This window comes from Pteropus vampyrus, unplaced genomic scaffold (assembly GCF_000151845.1).
Source record: "Pteropus vampyrus isolate Shadow unplaced genomic scaffold, Pvam_2.0 Scaffold68, whole genome shotgun sequence".
Lineage (NCBI taxonomy): Eukaryota > Metazoa > Chordata > Mammalia > Chiroptera > Pteropodidae > Pteropus > Pteropus vampyrus.
Window position 1 is genome coordinate 309,259 of NW_011888849.1, and position 23,628 is coordinate 332,886.

At 39.2% G+C, this 23,628-nt stretch overlaps 1 protein-coding gene across 2 annotated transcripts in view; it reads right to left on the reverse strand.

Annotated features, from left to right (window-relative positions):
* PLCE1 (phospholipase C epsilon 1) overlaps positions 1-23,628 on the reverse strand; it is a 267,265-nt gene that overhangs the window by 110,398 nt on the left and 133,239 nt on the right. For both annotated transcript variants that reach the window (XM_011361541.2, XM_023531430.1), the window contains exon 3: positions 20,729-21,045. In XM_011361541.2, coding sequence (XP_011359843.1) covers positions 20,729-21,045 — 317 coding nt within the window. The remainder of the gene's footprint in view (positions 1-20,728; positions 21,046-23,628) is intronic.

Consider the following 23,628-nt stretch of genomic DNA (forward strand, 5'->3'; position numbering starts at 1 on the left):
GAAATAACTTTTCTTGTTTAAAATTTTATCAAGATTAAACTGATATTCTCCAGAGACTATTTTTCAGTGAGGCAAAGTGTTCTATATAAACGAATAAAATTTTAGGTCTTTCTATTTATTTTGTGAGAAGATAACTTTTTTAAAACGTAAACTTTGTATTTTAGAATATTTTTAGATTTATAGAAAAATCGTATGGATAGTACAAAAAATTTCCTTATGCCTGGTACCTAATTTTCCCCTTTATTAATGTGTTAATTTAATGATACATTTGTCATAATTAAAAAATTGTGACATATTTTATTCATTTTTTCTCATTTTTACTGAGAAAAAATGAAGAAACTATAAAATTTAGTTAATAATGTCAATATTGTCCTGCCGCACTCTTTCTACTTATAACCTGCCTTGACTTCCCCATGTGGCCCCTTGAGGTGTGCAGTGTACCTCCAGGACCTGTGAGTAATAAACTTCTTCCCTTGCTGTCTTTTGTTGAACCGGGGCTCAGAATCCAACACCCTGGGTTTCTATTTGACAAATATTAATTTAACAAACTCACAACAGACTATAATCTAATACTATTTCATTTCATTGCTCAAATGGTTCCAGCTTTGGCTACTGTGCCTCTTTGACATTCCCCGTCATTGTGGGTTTTCTGACCACTTCCTTATATTCTAGCACCATCAGATCCTCCAGGTTCCTCTTGTGTATTTTCTGCCCCAGGCTTAGGATCAGCTACTTCTCCAAGGAGCCCTTTTATTAGAGAATGGCATTAGAAACCAAGATCTGTAGGGTAAGCAATGCTTATTGCTCCTGGAGTGTCAGTTGTTTCTGGGCTCTTTCAGATCACAGAGCAAGGAAATATATGTGTGTATACTAACCTGAGAATATGAATGTATCTATAAATATTTCTACATGTGACCATCTGTATAATACGTTAAACATTAGTTCATACTGATGTCAAAAAGAAAACCTTTTGCTTGTTTGTTTCTTGTGCCTTTCTGCTTCTAACATGGAAAAAAGCAAATTTCAAATTAGAAAAAAATAAGTTGAAATGATTACTTTTATTGTCAGTTTTCCTACCCACCTTTCCCGCCCCCACTGAAGTGGGGCATTTTAGATATCCAGTCTTCTTAACTGCTGTAACCATCTTGAATGCCTTACCCTGGAGACACTGCCTGGTTAAGCCTACATTTATTTCTCCCACAGCACGTCATACTGTCTGTCCTGCTGACTCCACTCCTGCTGACATCCATCACATAGGGTCATTTTTCTTTACAAAACTGACTCACACTTGATGATTTACATCTTGGTCATTTATCTGCTTCTGTGAAAAGTTCAAAAACTGGAGCCAAAACAAATTCCAGAATGCATCTAAGGCAAAACCTCTTGTTGCTTTAGACTTGCTATAACTTACTTTTTCTGCCAAGATGTAGGGGGCAAAAATAAAACATTTAGCTCATGTGGGAAACAAGTTTTACAGATAAGTGGGCACCATCATTATCATTTCTTACTTGGGTATAGCACTTTACAGTTTACAAAGCACTTCTGTTCATGCTGTTTCACTTTTTTTCTATCTAACAATCCTGAGAGAGTACTAAGGCAGGGATTGCTGTTCCACTTACAGATGAAAAAACTGAGGTTTGTGACAACAAATGCTGGTGAGGATGTGGAGCAACTGGAACTTTCATATATTCTTGGGAATGCCAAATGATATGGACACTTTGCACAATACTTTGCAAAATAGTTCGGTATTTACCCAAGAGAAATGAAAACCCATAGTCGCCTATTTGAGAATGGTTTTTGGTGACAATTCATAAATGCAAAAAGAAACTGAAAATAACCCACATGTCCGTCAACTGATGATAAACAAATTGTGATGGATATACATACAATGGGATACTACTCAGAACAAATTATTGATATGTGCCAGAACAATGATGAATTTCCAATGCATTATGCTAAATGAAAAAAGCCAAGCTCAAAAGGCTATCTACTATAAGATTCCATTTATATGACATTCTGGAAAAGACAAAATGATAAAGGGAGGACTCAGATCAGTAATTCCCAGAGGTTTGCAGTAGGGGAGGAGATTGACTATGAAGGGGAGAAAGGAACTTTTGGAATGAAGGAAATATCCTCTGTCTTGATTGTGGTGGTCATTAGACAAATGTATTCATTTGTCAAAACTCAAAATGTACATCGAAAAGGGTGAATTCTACTCTATGTAAATTATACTTCAATTTAAAAAAGAAAAAAGATAAATGAAAAAGAGGGGTGGAAAAGAGGTTTAAAGAAGCTGTTATCTACTAAGCAATATGTTCATGGACATTAAGCAGAACCAGGAATTGAACCTAGGTCTTCTACCTTCAAGTCCAGTTTAAGAAAACAACTAATTTTCTGATCTCTCTAATTAAAGACATAATCCTAGTTATAATAGGAATCCTAAGTGCTGACCCATTTATTCTTGTCCATACTCGGGAGCGGAGCTCTCACTTTCCCTCCCTAGGATACACATTCATACTCAAGGACTTAGAATGACAACAGCCAATCTATGAAGGATGGACTATATTGTGATGTTATGTTTCACGGGCAAAAGTGTTGTGAGAAAGGATTTGAATGGACAGTTCTCTACAGAAAAGATACAAAGTGAGCACATGAAAAGACACTGAACACCATTAGCCACTTAGGGAAATCAAATTAAAACCACAGAGCTACCACTTCATGCCTACTAGAATGGCTATAATAAAAAAAAACAGAATAGCAAGTGTAGACAAGGATGTGGAGAAATCAGAACCCTCATATATTGCTGGCAGGAATGTAAAATGGTCTAGCCCCTTTGGAACACAGTTTGGCAGTTCCTTAAAATGCTAAAATTGATATATATATATATCAATTTGATATATATATATATATATACACACACACACACACACACACATACACATATATATGTGTGTGTGTGTGTGTGTATATATATATAACCTAGCAGTTTCACTCCTGGGTATATATACCCAAGTAATGAAAATATACATCCACACAAAAATGTATACCTGAATATTCACAGCAGCATTATATACAATAACCAAAAAGTGAAAACAACACAAAATGTCCACCAACGGATGACTGGATAAATAAAATGAGATATATTCATACAATGGAATATTACTTGGCATAAGAAGAAATGAATGCTATAACATGGATAAACCCTGAAAACATTATGTTAAATAAAAGAAGCCACACACAAATGACCACATATTATATGATTCCATTTGTGTGAAATGTCCAGATGAGGCAAATCCATAGGGGCAGTAAGTAGATATAGTGGTTTCCAGGGGCTAGGGTTATTGAGAAATAAAAAGTGACTGTTGATGTGTATGGGGTTTCTTTCTGGAGCCATGAACATGTTGTAAAACTGATTGTGGTTATGGTTACATAACTCTATGAATATACAAAAAAGCCACTGAACTGTGTACTTTAAATGTGTGTATTGTATGGCATAAAATTATATCTCAATAAAGCTGTTGCAAAAAATATACTGAAAACAACAAACAAACAAATAAAAAAAGAAGTGTTGCCAGGAGTAGAAAGAGCACATGAGAGAGGGGATTGGGCATTCTGGGTTGAGCCGTCTTACCTCATTATGCCTGAGTGGGGCTCTTTCTCCCTAAATTTCTCCCATGAAAGGCAGACTATAGATCCTCCCCTCTCAGCCTAAGAAGTTTTCCCTCACTCTGAGCTGGGGGTGCAGCTGCTTCTCCTCTAGGGACTCTGCTCAGTTGAACAACCAGGCTGAGGGTGGATTGGGCAAGAAATCACTACCTGAAAGGAGTGAAGAGGAGAACATAATTTGCTAAAATATACAGGATATAGCAATAGCAGAACCCTCACTGACACCCACCCTATAGACACAATCCCTTAGTCCAGGGCTTTAGCTATTGACTGGAAAACTCGGTTCCTCCTCCTTCCTTCCCTGCAAATAGGGGTATAGCAAATGGGTAATGAATATAGGATTTTAGATTTGGTATTACATTCAATTTACCTTATACATTAAGCATCAGGATTATAATAACAATAGATGACAGTTATTGATCATAACAACCATACCTAGATGGAAGTATTATCCTCATTTGACAGATAGGCAAGGGGAGGCCTAGAAAGACTTAGTAATGTAGGTCAAGTAAATGTCAGATTCAAACTTGGGAAGATCAGACTCCAGAGCTCAAGTTTTAAGGGGTGTTGGAGATCGTTTGGTCTAATCCTTTGTTTTATGAGGCAGAAACTGATGTCCAGAGGCTAAAAAACTTGCCCTACATCACATGGCTGGCTAGAGGCAGAATGAAGATTCCAGATGCATGATCTTGTTCAAAGTTTCCTTGGCCTGTTTTAGATTTCCTGGTACTGATATGAAAGAGATTCTCTGAAGTTAAGATTTCATAGCCACAGTCCAGCTAGCTAGCTTGAATCCTGAAACTATCCCAGGCAGATGGGTATGTATTATTTTCTTAAGGATTTCTAAGAAAGTAGTTTTCACAATCTTCAGTTGTATTGCTGACAGAGTGTCCTCCCCCGCCCCCCCCCCACTAGTCTCCTCTTCCCAAGAGAAAGGGAATCACTGGGTGTGGTCTCTTCTTCAAAAAAGGCCATGTCATGCCGCTCTTCAAAAATACAGCCCCCAATTCTTAGGGTGACATTCCTGAACTCAAACTTTGCTTCCCATGTCTTCTCTCACAGTGTCCCTTTACCCTTTACACAGGGACTTCTTTCTTGTTAGGAAAAGGACTTGGATCTCCAAGGTTTGGACATTCAGTCCCTAAATCATAAACTCCTAGAACTAGAAGAGCCCTGTTAGAGGTCATGTGGAATCGGGACCAGCCACCATTCTTTCTCTATGACTGATTCTCACCTTAGGGAAGAGGGTAATGATAGTGAGCAGGGCACAGAGGGGAGATGAGAACATGTAATATTTTTAAAATGTGTAGTCAACATTACAAATGCTTTTCACTCATGCTATCAACTATATTCTGAAATTCCAAATCACATTAAAATGTGGATGAGTTCTTTTTTAATATTTTGAAAGAAGGAATGAGTTAAAAACACTAAAAAATTTTACTTTAAATATAGTTTCTCTATTCTATAAACCCAGATACAGACAGTAGAATCAACTTTAATGTCAGTACCTCTATCTACCATTTTTGGAATCATTCGAAGAGCCCACATAGGTGTACTGAATTGTTCAAAATGGTGACCACCATTTCCCCAAACTTCTTGATAGCTTGTAAATGGTGATCTTAAAATATTATTGTATTGGAAGCAAGGAAAATTTTCTTATCTCTTCTAAAAGTAGGTGAGCCAGGGTTATTAGTTTTCTAGAATAATTATGTTCATCATTAGTTATTTATTGAGTTCTTGAGTTTGGGTCAATCACTGTGGCAAACATTCTCTAAAATTATCTCTTTTAATTCTTGCAATAATCCTATTTGTTAGGTAGGTGTTAGTAGCACCATTTTACAGATGAGGTGACTGAAAATGGTTAAAAGTTGCCGGGGTTTCCCACAGACAGTAAGTGCTGAAACTGGGATATGAATTCAAGTCTCAGAGCCCACACTCTCACCCAGAGCTGCAGCTTTGTGTACCATGTGAATGGTGCCCTCTGGAATTAGGTAGTGTCTCTGCCACTTTCCATGGAGTGCAGTAGTGAATTGTCCAGGCTGACAGATGTGAAAGGGGCATGGAGGGAATAAAGGGAGAGAAAACTGGACAGGTATGTTGTATAGCCCCTTGAATGTGGCTAAGATACCTGAAAACTATTTGGTTGGCAGTAGGAGCTACTAACGAATGAAGAGAAGAGAGCTATCTCTGCTATTGCCATAGGGACGAGGAATGAATGTGCAAACCAAATGGTGAATGTAGTGTTTGTTAATAGTTGTCATATAATCCCCCTGGGAAAGGATGGCAAAACTATCAGCCAAAGTAGGATATTTGGTTCTATGTGAATTTTTATTAGCAGAATATCTGACTCCCTCATTGGCACAGATAACAAGCAGTTACTTATACTGGACTACATAATAGGTATCTTGCCTTGTTTGGATTAGAAGAGTAAGTTACTGTGTTGGGCTTGAAATTCTACTGGAATACCAATATGCTTCTAAGCAGTGTGACGTAAACAGTTTTTGAGATTTTAAGAAGGAAATCACAGTGTAAGAAGCAATAAAAATTTTGCTTTTTAAAAAAGACAGTTTCAGATCACACTTTCCATGGATTTAGCCTGCTTATCTCATCCATTGGTTGAGGACCAAGCTTCTGAGAGCCTAGCAGGGAAGCCCGCCTTGTGTTTATGCGACAGTAGAGAAAATTAATTTCAACTCACATGCAGAAGTGGTTTTCAGAGGAAGGGATTTGACAGAGCTGTTAAACCCAGTGGAGGCAGAAGAGGAAAGCTGGGCGGATTATGTATCTGAGCACTGTCATTTTGAAATTCATTTTGGCCCCCAGAGTATAAATACACTTCAGTATTTTTGTTAGGATTGCCAGAAAATCAGCAAGTGTTCACTTTCTTTGGCCAACAAAAGCATGACTCTCTGTGCAAAAATTTTCTGCACATTTATAAACAAGAACATTTTAGAAAATCCCTTCTTGCTGAGAGATATGACAACAGATATATTTAACTATACCATAAAATAAAGCAGATACAAAGAATACCATGAGTTGATCAAGCACAGGAAAAGTTTTTGTTTCTCTTCTGACACGGACGTATGTATGTCTTCCTATCTCCCTCAAATATCTTCCCTATACTGTGCTGGTCTGATGAGCTGCCATCCAAGTTTTCACCTTTGTTTTTGGTCAGATTTCTCAAATAAGTATTCCCAGTCCATTATCTATACTTTCTCACCACTGCACCCTGGTTTTCCATCCCTGCAGGCTATTTGATGGCAGTCTCCAAGTGATCCATGACCTCCTATCCAAATCTAAGGCAAATACTTTTCTCCCTTACAGAATCTCCCAGTTGAAAAAAAGCCATTAGATGATCTCAAACTTTTGGGTGAACTTTTTCTGTAAATGGCCAGATGATAATTATTTTAGGCTTTGTGAGCCATTCAGTCTTTGTTACAAATACTCAGCCTCATCATTACAGCATGAGAGAAGCCATAGACAATACATAACGAATGTGCACGAGACTATAAAATTCCAAAAGAACTTTATTTATGGACTTTGAAATTTGAATTTCATGTCATTTTCACCTATCACAACATATTAGTCTTCTTTTGATTTTTAAAAATCATTTAAAAAATGTAAAAACCATGCTTAGCTAGCTCAGAAGCTAAAACAAGTGGTGAGATGGATTTGGCCTCAAAGGTCACAGTATGTCTAGGTCAGCGTTCTGACCCAACCCAGGAGTTTCCTCCCAGCTTTGAAGCCAGCCAGCCAGGTTCTGTGTGAAATTTCTCCAGTTATAAGAAGCTCAGTACCTAAAGAGGATCCTAGTCTCAGGGTGAGATGAAATGACTAGGCCTAGTTCTGCCGGCTAAAGTCACAAAGAATAACCCAACTTTATCTTCATGGCAATCCTTCAAACACTGAAATGTATCTATTCTGACCGCTTTAGATGTCTACGCCTTTTCAAAATAGTCCAAGTTTCTTCAGCTATTGCTTGTACAACATGTTTTTTTTTTAGCATCCTTTCTGCTTTGGTCTGTAGAAATCCTGAGAGTTTGGCCTCAGAATACAGCACCTCAGGTGTGCCCAGTGTCAGGGACAAGTGAGTAATGCCGTCTTCTGCCATCTGTTCGCCATTTTGGACTCTATCAGTACATTTATCAACTCCCCTGGCTCAGGATAATGCGTACTTATCTTGGAAATTCTTCCTCCTTGGTTTTCATCACCCACATTGCCTGATTCTCTTGTGATGCTCACATTCTCCTTCTCACTGGATCCTTTTATCTTCTCAGATGGTGGGTGTCACCACAGCTTGATCCTTGCAAACTGTGATCTCTCTCACACTTGATGTCTTAGGAAACAGATTAATTCTCATGGCTCAGACATCCTCCTATAGGGATGATTCCCAAATTGTATCTGTAGCTTCGATCTTCTAGTACATGAACTCCAGGCTCCTACCTCCCATTGCCTAGACAGCATCCACTTAAAATCTCACTTTATTCTCACCCTAAAACCTTCATGTCCCAAACTGAATATCTCTTCACAAGATGCTGATAATAATGATGGTGATGATAGTAGTAATAACAGAAATAACAACAAACATTTATTGAGCACCTACACTTTGTTACTCTGAGCTAAGGATTCATTATCTTAGTTAGCTTTTACAATGAGGAAACGACTCGGCCCCCTTTTATAGTTGGGGAAATAGGCTCAGAGAAGTAAAGTAATTTGGCCAAATCCACTGTGGTAATTAACAGGGTCAGAATTTGAACCCTGAATTAAATCATGTGCTCTTGACCACATTGGATGGTCTTTGTAACTGCCCAGATGCTGTCACAGGTGTGCCATGTATTCCACATGCCCTGCCTGGAAAGCCTGAAGTCAGTTTTGACCCTTCTCTCTTGTTCAGCTTTCCTATCCAATCAGTCACTGTACTACTGGGATACTTTTTCTGAACCATTGGGAGCCATTTTCCCCTTTTATTCTCACCAGCATCTACACCAAGTCCCTTGTCATCTCCTGTTGTTTACTCCAACTCTCTCGTGATGGATCTTCCTGCATCCATTATACACGATCTTGCCCAATATGTAGGATCAAACTGGTTCTCTCACTTGAAAGGTCCTTCCTGCCATGCATCGATTTGCCATTCATTCATTTGACCCACCTTGAAATTGTCCAGCCCTAACTGACCTAGAATCCTCTTTCTAGGGGGAGAAGATATGGAAGACTGGAATGTATGTCAACTGTCATGTAATTTAAATATTTCTTATGTGTACTTTTTGTTACTTAATATGTTTTGTCTTCGGTCATTTCAAGAGCAGTGTGTTCTGTAAAACTAGAGGAAGAGCAAGAAAAAAACCCTCCGGGTAAAAGAGATTTGAGAAATGCTGGTGAATTGCAATTGGTAGACTTTATTGTTGGACTTCTTATATCTTCAATATGCTAATGTGCATTGGAAATATCAATACAGAAGTGGAAAAAAGCTGCACAGGTGTTTCTGAAAAGTACTGAACCAAAAGTCTTTATTTTTTCCTTCTCTTCTAGAGCGGGTTGAAATACCAGGGTTCTGCAGATAGGAGTGTCTATCACAATGCTAGGCATGCAACACTTGATGTCTTAGGAAACAGATCAGTTCTGTTTAGGCAACAGTGATGAAGGGAGAGAAGCCCTAGACTTGGAGTGAGAAGGACAAATTGGAGCTCCAGATTCCAAAGCAGAATGGTCCTATAAGAATTAAATTAGATAATGCATGCGAAGAGTTCTGCATAAGTATACAGACACAGTATAAAAGTTTATATTGTTTGATTAAGGGTTTTAACTTATATCTTAAAACTTTCTCCCAAGATTGGCTGTTGGTTTTTCCACCTAAATACTAAGAAATCATATGTCATATACAAATAGAGAGCTTCTTCAAAAATATTAGATTGAAAGACTATAAATACACAGATTTTCATCTTCTCTAATTTCAGGGAGTATTTATTGCATTTACATATTTGATTGATCCAGATAAAGATCTGCCAGAAATATATAATATTACTTTTAATTGAAGAGAATATTTTACAAATTACAAAAATGAGTCATAACAACCAGATAAGATAACTTTAACATGATTTGGGGTGGTTGAGTGGGTACTGAGGGCATCAGGGTGGCTGTGGTGTCCTAGAGAACAGGGAGAGGGGAATAGAGACTAGAAGAAATGATGTGCTGGCTGGAATGCCAACAAACATCTTGGCTGCATTTTTTGTCCTGGACCAGTCCTGCATGTTTTTGATCCTAATGATTTATACACAATTTTAGTGTCTGTATAATTTTTAAGTGTGAGGTGTAATGATAAAGGAATGAAACTTGTATTTGTGTGAGGCTTATGAAATCCAAATCATGAGATAAAGGTCTCACCTTGTAAATCCATATGCCAGCACAGGAGGGGCCAAGATCTTATCTTCCACAGAATGTGTCCTGCTTTGACCTACAGCTGAATCTTTCCTTCCTTCTCTGCTCCTTCTCTGGCTCTTGAGTATTTGTGGTCATGCTGCTTTGGTAGGCTGAGGCATTAAAGCCTCCCGATCCAACTTTTCCCCTATATGACACACCCACCTACCTCCCCTATACGACAGTTTCCTAAAGTATGCTCTGTAATAGGTACCAGGCCTACAGGCACTCAGTACTCAAGTATACTTGTGAAATGTTGCATTCTGAGAATGTCCCAATGTACATTAGCATAATAAATGACCTGAGAAGTACTGCAATGGAAAAGAAAACCTTAGTTATCATTGTTTGCTCAACCTGAGGCATATGTGTTAGACCAATGGGGAATATTTTTCCACAGAATGCACACTGACATCCCACACAACTCACTGTGGGAGATACTGCTCTGGTCTTACTTGGTTATCCCCCAAATTCCTCAAACAAACCAGCATTTTATATCCCCATTTCTTTATTCATGGTATTTTCCTCATGGTATAACTATTTATTGTGCAACTAGATGCACTGTACTACCTGTATAGCAATATAAAGAAGAGTTTGGGCTTTGAGGTCACAAAAGCCTGAGTTTCATCTTGGCTTAGTCACTTTCTGGCTATGTGATATTAGGCAAATTATATAGCCTTTCTAAATCTTAGTTTTCTTATTTGTAAAATAAAGCAATGATTCCCACTCTTCAGGATTGTCTGAAAGCTAAACGTGAGTAGGAACATAAAGTGTTAGGCATAGTGGCCAGGGCAAGGCACGAATAAACAATGGCTATATTATTAATTTCTCCATCACCATCATCACCACCACCACCACCACCACCATTGTTATCATTATCATCATCCAAATAAATGGAGGAAAAATTAGACATCCTGAAGCAGCTAATCATCAAATTAACCAATTTTTCTCTTTTTTTCTTGAGGAGATAATTTGACTTCCATATCAAGGATGTGTCTTGGTTTTAGGAAGTCATTTCACAGAGTATCTCAAGCTAAACCTAGAGACGAAATGAGAAACATCTGTTGGATGACTGTAGAATTAAGGAGATTCACATCTAGCTTAAAAATGCTTAGCAAAGAGGAGATTGATGGTTCAAGGCCAACCTAATGAGCAGTCACTAGTGATGTGCCATAGGGCTTTCTATTAATTCCTATTTGGTTTGACATTTTCCCAAACAATTTGAATAAATATACATGAGACACACTCACCAAACCTGAATATATATGTAGGAAAAATCAAGAGTGGTAGCTAATTCAATACATAACTGAATTAAGATTCAAAATTATTTTGACAGGCTTGAATATCCAAAAAGATAAAATTTAGTAGATTTAAATATAAAACATTACATCCATATAAAGAAACAACAAAGTAACCCATACGCAGAGAAAAGATGAACTTGATGGCTATTAGTCTAGGGGTTTTACTTGACCTTTAACTGGGCTAATAATTAGACACTGGTATGTGAATGAGAGAAGGAGAAGTTAATAGTTCTATTTTGGCCATATTTGAGATGCTTTGTGGACATTATTAGAATGCAAACTTTGTGAGGGCAGGGCTCTGTTCTTCTGTGCTGTATCCCCAGTGCACAAAACAGCACCTAGTACATAAGCTGGTGCTCAATAAAATCTCATTAAATGAAAAAAGCCAAGGAGAGGTATCGAGAAGGCAACTGGGTTTATGAATGTTTAAATCTCTTGGGTGAATGCAGATTCTTGGCAAAGCATAAATACATTCCTCCTTGGCTTTTACATGTGCAGAACAGATCTCTCAAGAGTGTTTTTTCAACGAGCTGAATGAAACATCCTAATAGGGTCAGTTAATGCAGTTCTGTAGAGAGGCTCAAAATCCCAGTCTCTGACTAACACGTACCTGGTCTTTCCCACAGTGTTGTGTCATTTAAGTGACATGTCTGATAGCAGAGAATGCCAGACCTTGAGGAGCTACTGGACTGCTTCTCTGAGTCATGTTTACTATTTCTAATAATAATAACAATATTTCTCACATGTCAAAATTCTTATTTGACTATTTACTAATTTCCATTGGATGTATTTTTATTTCTATCAGTCTGAGAATTGAAGTGCTAACTTGATGCCTGCTTTAAACAGAATAAAATAGGCCTCCAATAGGTCAATGGTTTTGGTGGTTCTCTTTCTAGGTTGGTTAAATCCTAGAAACATGATAGGAGCTTTAAGAAGAGTAACTAAGAAAATAAAAATATCCTGTCATAGTAACAAAATGGTTTTGATATTTAGGATTTCAAAACCAAGTCTTCCACTGCAGCACAAGGAGCAAAGAATTAAAAAAAAAAAATACAGAAAGAAAGAAGGAAGAAAGGAATGAAGGAAAGAAAGGAAAAAAGAGAAAGGAGCAAGGTAGCCTCCACATTTATTTAAATTTACTTTGGACAATTCTCAATTATCAGCACTAATGGATGACCTCATTGGGATATAGCTTTGTTCTTCGCTATGAATCCCGATGCGGCTTGATGGTCTGGAGCAGCGATTCTTAACTATTGGTAGCATGAGAATCATCTTGTGGAGCTTTTTAAAAAAGACGGATCCCAGTGTCCATCATGTATCCACTGAGCCAGAAACTCCCGAGGGTGGGCTCCAGGCATGTGCATATTTAAAAAGTATTCTGATGCTCTTGCCTTTATTTGGCTGATCAGTGGAAACCACTGTTCAAGGAAATCACATTAGATGTTTAAAGCATGAGCACAGACGTGGAGGTCCTGATTCAAAAGGTGCTCGGCAGCCTTCTCTACAGCCTTCTCTTGTTGCCCCAACTTTGAGCACAGGCTCCCTATCTCCCTCCTGGTCCTTCTAGAAGTACAGGTAGAACTTAATTAAGATTTTGAATTTCAAAAGCCATCCCTGTTGAGAGTGTAGATTTTATGCAAAATAGAAATCGAAAGAGAAGAGGAAAAACATAGCAGAGATGGTGTGGTCAAGAGAGGAAGATAAAGAAATAAAATAAAGTAAAATTTGGATTTTTTAAGGCATTCTACATTCTGAGGCATCCAGTACTTCAAAGTCCAGAAGGGAACTTTAAAAGCCAAAGACCCAAGAGCCCCTTTATGCTGGTCCTGTGGAAATGATAACTTATTCTAATGCTCTTCTGGGACAGTATTCTCAGACACCTTGTAATGAATGCCATTGTCCTCTTCATTTCAAGAACCACAGTCTCCCAATTCAAAGGATAGGCCCCATTTTTAATATTAGGAAGTAAGCACATGTGTTAAAATCAACAAGGAGGTCAGCATTGTTATACGTGTTAAAATCATAAAGAATATTTAGAATCCTGCTGTGAGGAAAATGATTTTATTCAGAGTAGGAAAACCAAGTTGAGGAAAAATGGCTCCTTCAGCTTTTGATTCAACAGCATCAGGTGGATGAGCCAAATACAATGGCTCTGGAAGCCAGATCACCTACGTACAAATCCTAGCTCTGAAACTATAGGCCATTTAATTAGCTTCTCTGTGCCTCAGTTTTCTCATGTTAAGTGGGGGGATAATGATATTTTTAAAATGGTATCTATTATTATTAGTTATTCTGAAAATGCAGTTATTTTAGTTTTTGTTGTTTTTGTAACCAACACTGAATCATTACTGTGTCTTGGGTCCTCACTGAGCACTTTACACCTGTCATCTTTCTGCATGCTCACAGAAACCATTTGAGGTAGGTACTATTATTATCCCCATCTAAAGATGAGGGATTAGGTGGTTGTTTTGAAGTTACACATCTGGGAATAGTGGATTAGAACCCAGGTGGGCTTACTTCAGAACTGCATCCTGAATGATGATATGAGTACACCCTTCCCTACTCCTGGCCCTGCTGTTTTCTGAGTATTACTGTGAGTGAGGAGAATCCTGTGGGTGCTGACTGACAAGAACTATCAAACATGATCTGCTGTCCACTGGTTCCAGGGCAGATGAGCCCCATGCAAATAACCCTGCTCTTAGAAGCTGCCTTGCACAGCTCAGTCTTTGTGGTTTAATTGGTACTGTGATTTTTAGTCCAGAGATTTCTGGACTAAGACCTCTGTTAACTAGAGAAAATGCAATGAAATGCTCTGGGGAATGAATACAATGCCTGCTCTCAGAGGTATGCCTCTGGGGAGATGTGCTTTCCTGAGGAGAAATCTGGTTTTCCAAAGTGAGCTGAAATTTCCCTTACCCTGAGAGGGCTTTATTAGCAATTTATCCCATGAGTGTTCAGATACGAGGAACAAAGTTTGCACGGCAGCCCTGGACAGATGATTTTCTTAGCTGTCTGCATAAAAGAGGGAAAAAAGGCCTTGAGAGAAAACTTTTCTAACATGGTGGAATGTACAAATTTAAAACAATACTTTTTCCAAAATATTTCGAGTGAAGGAACACATGTGGACATGAGGACACTGCTCCACCCTCTATTATCATATGTCATATTTTTTTCTTATGGTGCTGAAATGGTGTTCCCTTGGCTATGACCATCCTTTTGGATGTTGGAATGTGCCAAAGTGACCATCATCACTTATGAAGTATATAAGGGATTCTGGCTGAAAGGACCCAGGCTCAAACCCAGCCTTTTCCTGGCTAGATGATTTATTTATTCATATAATTCTTTCCCAGGGAGATAAGCTGCACCTTGGCATTCTTTGTAGAGAAGGTGACTTTTAAACTTTTGAATCGACATCGGGTGAAACCTACCAGATGGAAGGAACACGCACCAACTGAGTGGCATTGTGTGGCTAGAAAAGCAAGTTGAAGACTGCTTAGGTTGACTAAACTAAAGAGGGTAGGGGAAGGTCACAGGAAGCAAAGAGCCAGGTGGAATCCTTCCAGAGTCTTCTGGGGTCTCAGTAAAACTGCGCTCAATCTTGGGCTCATGACCTGCCCTTGGACCACCTGGTTCAAAAGAGGAGCCCAGACAAATAGTCTTGCTAAGAACTACTAATTGTTAATAGAATCTTGAAGCTGAAAACCAGCCCTTAGCTAGAGAAATCAACTGTCTACTACACAAAAGAGTATCTGGCAGCAGTGTGGGCAGCAGGAGGTTATAGAGCCCAAAATTCACTCTGTTGACAGATCCTGAGGACCAGGATCTATAGATGCAGACCATGACGAGTTCCTATCCCAAATGTCACCATCAATGAGTGAACAACAGGACAGAAGCAGAGGCCATATTGAGGGGTCATAGGTTTGAGAACTAGTGATGCAGAACTGTATCCAAGAATACACCTCGACCCATGTTCTACCACAGAACATTACAAGATGTGAAAGCAAAGGGAGTAAGGATGATCTTCAATCTCTATTTGCTGCTCCTCTCTTCTCAACCTCATGTACTAATGTATGTGATCTCTCTGGTGAAATTACCTATAAAAATGCCTCCCTGTCTCCTCTAGAAAAGACCAATGGCTCTGATATTTATTCTAGGAGGAATTAAAAACAGTAATATCTAAAGAAATGCAGGCTAGAGGTAAAGGCTGCATAGAGGAAGAAAACTGGCAGCGGGTGGGGGGAGCAGTAAGAAAGAACAATATAATTTGAGACTATCAAAGGAAGAGACTTTGTGGGTGGCCAGGAAGTGAGGTTGCTCAACTTGAAAGGAGAAAGAGAGAACACTGGCTTCTTGGAGTTTTAGATCAAGAATATCACTATAGAGAGGTGTCCAGATCAAAAGCGTTCAAGACCTGCCTCCCAACAAAGCAAAGCAGGACTTAACCCATTCCCAGCACAGATCTTGACTGCCAATGGCTTGAAGGCGGACCTCTTGCATAGGCTTCTTTCTATTTGCAAGGAAAAAAAGACAATCTCTTTTTCGAAGTTACTCTGGTGTGCATCAGTCTCGACGTCAGACAAGAGAAAGGGGAATAGGATTGCTTTCAAGCCACAATCTAAATTGGTTTTAGTTTTTTATTTTTATTTATTTTTTAGGCAAGGCAACACTTGGTTGACCTTACAGATTGCAAGGACCTTGTCATCTTACAATCTCTTATTTTTAAAAATTTTAATGCCTACAGCACCTGGTCTTCCTAAGTGGTCTCCTATGCAAGTACTAACCAGGACGGACCCTGCTGAGCTTCCGAGATCAGACAGGATCAGGCTTGTTCAGGGAGCATAGCCATAGACTAAACTGGTTTTAAATGACTTGTCTCCTGGTCTTCCTTAATGTAAGCCAAACCCTTTCAATTGTATCACGATTGTACTTTGAATTGCATTTTAATCACATTTTCCTAAGAATGAATGTTATGTAACACTGTCCAAATGGCATCGGGGATTTTCTTCCCTTTCCTCACATTATGGTTAAGTCATTGTGTAAAGAGTTGTTAAAATTTGTAGCTCTTGATCATGTTCTACTGACAATCCGGAGCAAGCTGCCTCCCTACACCATGAGTCTTGCTCTTGATAAGAAGTGGTTGTCTTCTTCTCTGGAATGTCCTCCCTTCCCTATGATGTTCCTTCTCTATCCCAGTCATCCTTCAAGGCCTAGCCCCACACTCCAGAGCTGAGCAGAGAGAGCTCTGGTCACTCACCCAGATACCTCAGCTCCCACTGTCTGTGCCACTCATACTGCATGTACTTTCTGCCTTATTTGGTAGCAATTTGTGTCCGAGCCTGACTACTATTTAAGATGGGTAGCTTCTGGCAGCCACAAACTGTTACTCACTTTTCTTAGTGCTTATCCACCATGGTGCCCTGCTTCTGAAAAATACTGAGAATATGTTAAACTGAATGACCGACTGCATGAATAAATGCATAAATTGCCTCTCCCCTAAGTGACTAGAACTTCTGCAACGGAGCTAATATTCTCTCTCTTTTCTTTCAGAGTCTCCAGTGTTCCAAGGAATATATATATATGCTTTCCTGAAGAAAGCATATTTATTTTGTGTATCCAATTTTGACAGAGTCAAAGTATGGGCATATAATGTTATAAAATTTAACCATATATTGCTAAATTCTTCTTTAAAAGAATATGTTCGAAAAAAAAAAAGAGAAGGCTATATAGCATAGTAGGTGCTCAATAAATGTCTTGAGTGAATGAATGAGTACATGAGTGATAATAGGAAATTGGATAAAAATAGACAGAAAGAGGAGTAGAGAAAGGATAGATGCACTGGAGATTTAGAATAAAGGTAGAAAGAAAGGAAAAGGAAAGAGAAAGGCAACCTAAGTCTAATTAAACTTTAAATCAGCAATTCTGGTTTTACTATAAACTTGAACGTGATAATAAGTAGAGAGGAAAGGAGTTGGGGGAGAAGAGATTAGATTCTAAATACAGACATCTGGATTCTGACATTCACTCAGTCACTGTGTGACCTTGGACAAGTGACTCAACCTCTCTGAGTTTCACTATTTTTTAAAACTTCATTTTGAAGTAATTTTATATTTACAGAAAATTTGAAAAAATAGTACAGAGTTCCCATATAGAATTCACTCAGCTTCTCCTAATGTTAGCATCTTTCATAACCATATTACCATTGTCAGTTAACATTGCTATATTAATACTAATTAAACTATATGCCTTATTAGCATTTCACTAGTTTTGCCATTAACATCCATTTCCTAGTACCAAGATCCAACAGGATCCCACATTGCACTTAGTTGTCACATCTCCCTTAGTCTTTGACAGTTCCTAAGTCTTTCCTTTCAGCGCCTTGACACTTTCGAATAGTAAAATGTCCCTCAATTTAAGGCTGATGGTTTTTCTCATGATTAGAGTTAGGCTGTTTTTTTGTTTGTTTTTTTTTCTGTTTTTGGCAAGAGATGATGTCATGCCCTTAGTGCATCACATCAGGAGATACACATAAACCTGTTTTATCTGGTCAGGTCGACTTTGAACACTTACTTAAGGTGATGTCTATTGGGTTTCTCCACTGCTCTATTTTTCTTTCTGTAACTAATAAATATTTTGTGGAGAGATACTTTGAGACTATGCAAATATCTTGTTTTTCATCATACTTTTGCCCAATAATTTTAGCATTCATCAGGGGTTCCTTCCTGTAACAATTTATTACTGGGGTGTCCTAATGATGAATTCTTATTTCTCTCATTCTTTTCACATTTAATTGGAATTCTTTTATAAGTAAAAGTTGTACCTTACCCTCCCCCTCCCACTGCTTTATTTATTCAATTATTTATATCAGTATGGACTTATGAATATTTATTTTATTCTACAGACCATAATCCATAACCACCATTATTTATTTTGTTTTTTAAACTTCACTTTCTTCAACTGTGAGTCAGGGATAATGACAACTGTCTTACACAACTGTCATAAGGATTAAACAGGATTTAAAAACGTGAAAATATCCAGTCCAGACAACCTAGTAAATAAATGCTAGCTCCTTTCTTTCCTTTTCTTTACAGAAAGTAGTCATGCTAATTTGGAGGCAAGATGATTCTAAATAGGTGAAAACCTTAATTTAAGAATTCTCTTAATATAATGCAGCTTTTCTAACCTAAGGTATATAAAGCAACAAAATTTTAGCTATCTCACTGTTGCCTAGTAGAGGTCCTCTGGGATGTAATGACTATGTGAGATTGATTTTTAATCAGCATGCCAATAATTTGTATGAAAATAGATGCTTGAGAATACTTGAAGACAGACTGTTCTCTTAAGTAGCTGAAATGTTTTCCCGGAAATCTTGTTTACGTTCTGAAGTTGCTTAGCTAAACTATTTTCAGAGATACTCCAAAGCATGCCTTGACCCAGCTGTGGTTCATGTCATCGCTAACTCTGAATTAGTAAAATCACTGATTCATCTTTGATTACCAAGATTCTGGTAGTGAATGTAAGAAATCCAAGTTTTCTTTCTCCAAAATTAATTTGAAATTAGATTTTGAATGTTCAGGCAAATCACTTTTACATGTAGGTGAAATTTAAACCAACAAGAACAGCAACAAAGGACGAGAATAAGGTCCTAAGAATGTGAGAGTGACTGGATATGGACATTTAAAATAATTGACTAAATACAGTAAAATCCACTAATAAAATCACTCAGTTTACTGGAACTTTCATTTCCCACCCAGTTTTATCAGTAAGGGAAATCAAGAACGTCAGGAGATTTATTTTTAAAAAACAACTTTGGGGCAGTGTGGTTCATAAACTCTCATGTGGACTCCCAGACAGTCTGTCTTACTCAGTCTGGGGTGGGACCAGGATCTGTTTTTATCAGGCACCACCTCCCAACATGAGCCTGATACAGGTAGGAGGCACAATACCGCAGTGGTGCAAAGCCCAGGCTCTGGGGCCCATCTGGGTTTGAATCTCACTATTGCTACCGACCTCCAGTGTAATCTTGGGCAAATGACTTCACCTCCTCGTGCCTCAGTTTCCCTATTGGGAAGGTGGGGCTAATGACAGTATCTGTCTCCAGGGTTGTTGTGAGGAGCCAATAAATGGTGCACATAAATGATCAGCATGGCAGTACCAGATGGAGATCAGCGATCCCTATGGATAACGGATCTCCCTTTGAGGAACTGTGTTAACGACACGTCTGGGCACAGAACTGCTTGAGCTCAGCCTTTAACACTTTCTGCATCCACTGTGCCTTACCATGGTCACTGCCATTTATATCCATCATCAGAGTCATGACTGGCAGGCTACAGAGCCTGCAAGGTGATCTGCTTTTTGTTAGAAAGTGTTTAACAAAGGCTGATTGATCTTTTGTAAATCAGAGTTACATAAGATCCGAACAGGGACTCTCAGGATTTAGGTAGTTTACTACATGATTAAAATAGGAAACAACTATATTTGTAGAGTTAAACCAACTACCAACCAACTAACACAGGGACTGAAATTTTGCGTTTTAATATTCAAGGCAAAAGAAATTAAATCTAAAAGAAACAAAATGTCTAACAGAAAACTCTGGGTGTGGGGTAACTAAGCGTGCAGCATCCCCAATCCAAGCACTGCACAGAGATCTGTCTCTCCTTCCTGTCCCTTGTCTTGCTCCAGGGCCACAGGATATCAGCCATTGATCCTTTTCCTCCCAGTGAGCCCCTAGACCTCTTATACTGCCTCCCTCCAAGTGCTCCCAGACTCCAGTCACGCTCTGTCTCTTCAGAACTGGTTTCTGGTAAGGTCTCTGAGGACTCAGAGGGACCTTCTGGGGCTGGAGATCTTGATGGGAGCAGAGAACAGGTGTGGGGATGATTCATTGCCCCTCAAGCCCATGTACCTCCCCACTCTCCTGACCCCGGTGTGCTGGTGTTCAGTGTCTGCTGAGGAGGCCTGATAGTGGAAGAGAGAGGGTGGGTTAGACAGATCTCATGGCCAGAAGTCGTGTTTTCAAAACTCAAAACTAAGACATCTGTTCTTAAAAGCCCTTGTAGAAACAAGAGGGAGAATATTTGAATATGGCCCCAGGGAGAATATTTTGGCAAGGGAGGGGAGAAAAGGTAGAGACTGGTTGTTCAAAGGGAGAAGGTGGATGGACTTGGTAATGATATGGGGTAGAGATAGGATCAATTAGGCTTATGGGTAGGCATGTTGGGGTGAAGTGAAAGGGAAGATGACAACATATTGTCTATCTTATTGCCCAGAAAGAAAGCAGCCATCATGGAAATAGCAAGACAGACAGTTAGGTGAGATATCAGTAACAAAAACACCTCAAAGTGGCTTCTTACCTCATTAAATCTCATCACAAGATCTTCAAGGGCGTTGTGCTCTCCATTCTGGGAGGTGAGAACTGATGCTGAGATGGATGCTTTGAGGCAGGGCAGTGAAGCCTGGCATTCTGGAGTGCCCAAGTTCCGGGTCAGGAAGCAAAGATAGTCAACTGGCAAGACCCTTCGGTAAATATTCTGTTCCTGCTCCATCAGGATGCTGGCGACTTCCTCTGGGAACTGGATGAGGGGCTGCAGATCAATCAGTTCCTTGCTGATCCCAGCTGAACTTGAAGGGAGGGCACTGGAATTGGCCATAGAGGTGCCTGGTTGGCGTTCTGAAATAAAGCAACGAAAGTCATGGTCACTTCATGGTTGGTATCCCTTACAATGGATATTTACTTGAGAGCCATTCAAAATCATATAGGTTTCTTAACCGAAGTTTCTGCTTGGTGAACAGTTCTATATTTTCTTTCTTGTTACGAAGACCTGATATCTGCCCTGCCTATTCCCTCCCATCCTCCCTGGAGGGTGAGGGAAGGCTTGGTTTCCCATTTTCAGAAACAAAATTGATTTAACACACCATTCCCTAATCAGTTCATAATGGTACTCTGCAGAGTAGAGAAGTAAAAGGTACCATTTGTTTTCTCATTCTCCAGTGCTAACCATCAGAGTGAAAAGAAAGGAGGATAGGTATGGGCACAGCAACTGCAATGAAAGAGGAAAGAAGCCTATAGGGAGAAGAGTCATGTACATGTACGTGCACACTGTGTATCAACATGCAGGAGACCTGAGGACCCTCTGCACACGAGGTTTCAAAACTTCATGGTCTACTCTGCCAACATTTCACCCTCAAAACTCCGATTCCACAGAGATCCATTTGAGGGTTTACAGGACCACTTATAAAAGAAGAAATGAATAGCTAATGAGATGTATCTGAATAAATAAAATAAAGAAATCTTACTCCCTGCTCCACTACTGGTAGCAGGAAGATGGCAGTGGGAGAAAAAGTAGCAAGAGCATTAGATGGAAGTACCAAATGCATTTGTAGACTCAGTATTATTCCTTTAGCACGAATTCACTTTATTTTAACCACTATCCTCCCAATCTGATTCTTAACTTCCTACCTATATATGTCCATCATTCATTCATTCGTCTACTTAACCATTGGTCCATCCATTCATTCAAAAAACTGAAAATCTATGATGAGCCCTAGAACAGAATTTCCCAAAGTATGATCAGTTTTGTGGCTAGCTAAGTTGGGCAACTGTCACACATTCATGTCACAAATTCTCTTCCTGGAAATACACGGGGCACATGAGTACACCATTAAAGACTCTAAAGGGTCTGACAGTAAAGAAATCTATTTACATCATTTCACCTAGTATTTCTCCAGAGGCATACTTTATATAACACCTATTATGCCATTCTGTGTGGCTAGTGTTGCTTGGAACCACTTCAAGAAATGCTGCCCCGAGGGCCAAACTATTCTCACTCTCCATCCAGTTCACATCTTCTTCCCAGCAGCCTCTTCCTGGCCAGCCCTCCTTCACACTTCTCATGGTGCTTCATGAGAGGACCACATTCTATTTTTCCAGAATCTTTCTTACATTCTTGATTTCTTAAAACACCCCTATTGACCCTTTAGCAGAATAAAAGTGTCTTCCAATAACACTGCATTTCTCACCACTGACTGTCATCTGGCCTAGACACTGGATAACAGCAAAACTCATAAGGAAGTCTTTCTCAACATTCAGACCTCGATATTCTTGACTTTTTTTTTTTTAATCTCTATTACAGATAACTTTGGAATTGTCACTCCAAAGTACTCTGTCTCTGGATTATTGAACTCCGAAGCCATTATCCCTGAATTGACTTCCTTTCCCCTCTACTCTTTCAATGAAACCTTTTCTCTCTGTCCTCAGCAGACACCAGTTCCTTGGCCTCACTATGGGTGCATAGTCAGAATTTTAACATGACACCCACCAACTCCAAGGATTCCCTCACAAATCACCTTGACTTTCCACCACATGCACTTCCCAATCCTCGATCCTAGGCAAACTCAACCACCCACATACTTGGCTTCTGGGCTGCTATACGACACTGACAATTATGCTACTTAGTGACCCTTGCTGATTTCTGTTATCTTACTTCAGCTAGGCCCCTGGGGCAGCTTCAACTTGACGTGAATTTATTTATTTCTCCCTATATAACTTATTGTCATTTTTACCTTGGCAGTATACCTTTTCTACTCACCCTCCCAAACCTACTTTTATTTTCATTACATTGGTTCCATCATTTCTTAACCTACGACACTGTGATACTTGCCAAGTGTCAGGAACTCCTTCAGTTAGTTCAAAAACTTCTATTTCTTCCACTTTCCCTTCCTTCTCTGAGAATGGTGTGTGCCCCCTCCTCAACAAGGCCCATGCAGGTTTGTCATTAAGTCTATTCAACATGCCTCAGTGGTTTCCTCCACCTTCAGTCTCTGTTTTTCTACGGATTCTTCTTTGCCTACACAAATATTCAGTTTCCCTTATCCTTAAAAACAAACCAATAAAACTTCCCTTCTCCCTTAAACTCCAAATCTTCTCTAGCCTCCCCTTCATTATGGACCTTCTCTAAAGGGTAGTCTACATTCCCTGATTCCTTCCTCTCTAAGTATGGTGACCATATCTTCTGATCCAAAAATTAGGCCACATAGTCTGTTCAAATTAAACCAGTAAAGATTTGGGAAAGAAAACTGGAAACCAGGTCTGTCCTGGAAGCTCCTAGTTCTTAGATCACTGTGTTGACAGGGCATCTCTGTTGATGGTCTGGGCTCTGATGTTCTCCCTTGATTCATCCTCTCCTAAGCAGCTCACTACCTTTGAAGCATAACTCAGGACAGAGTACTTTGTAATTTGCAATTTGGTGGAAAT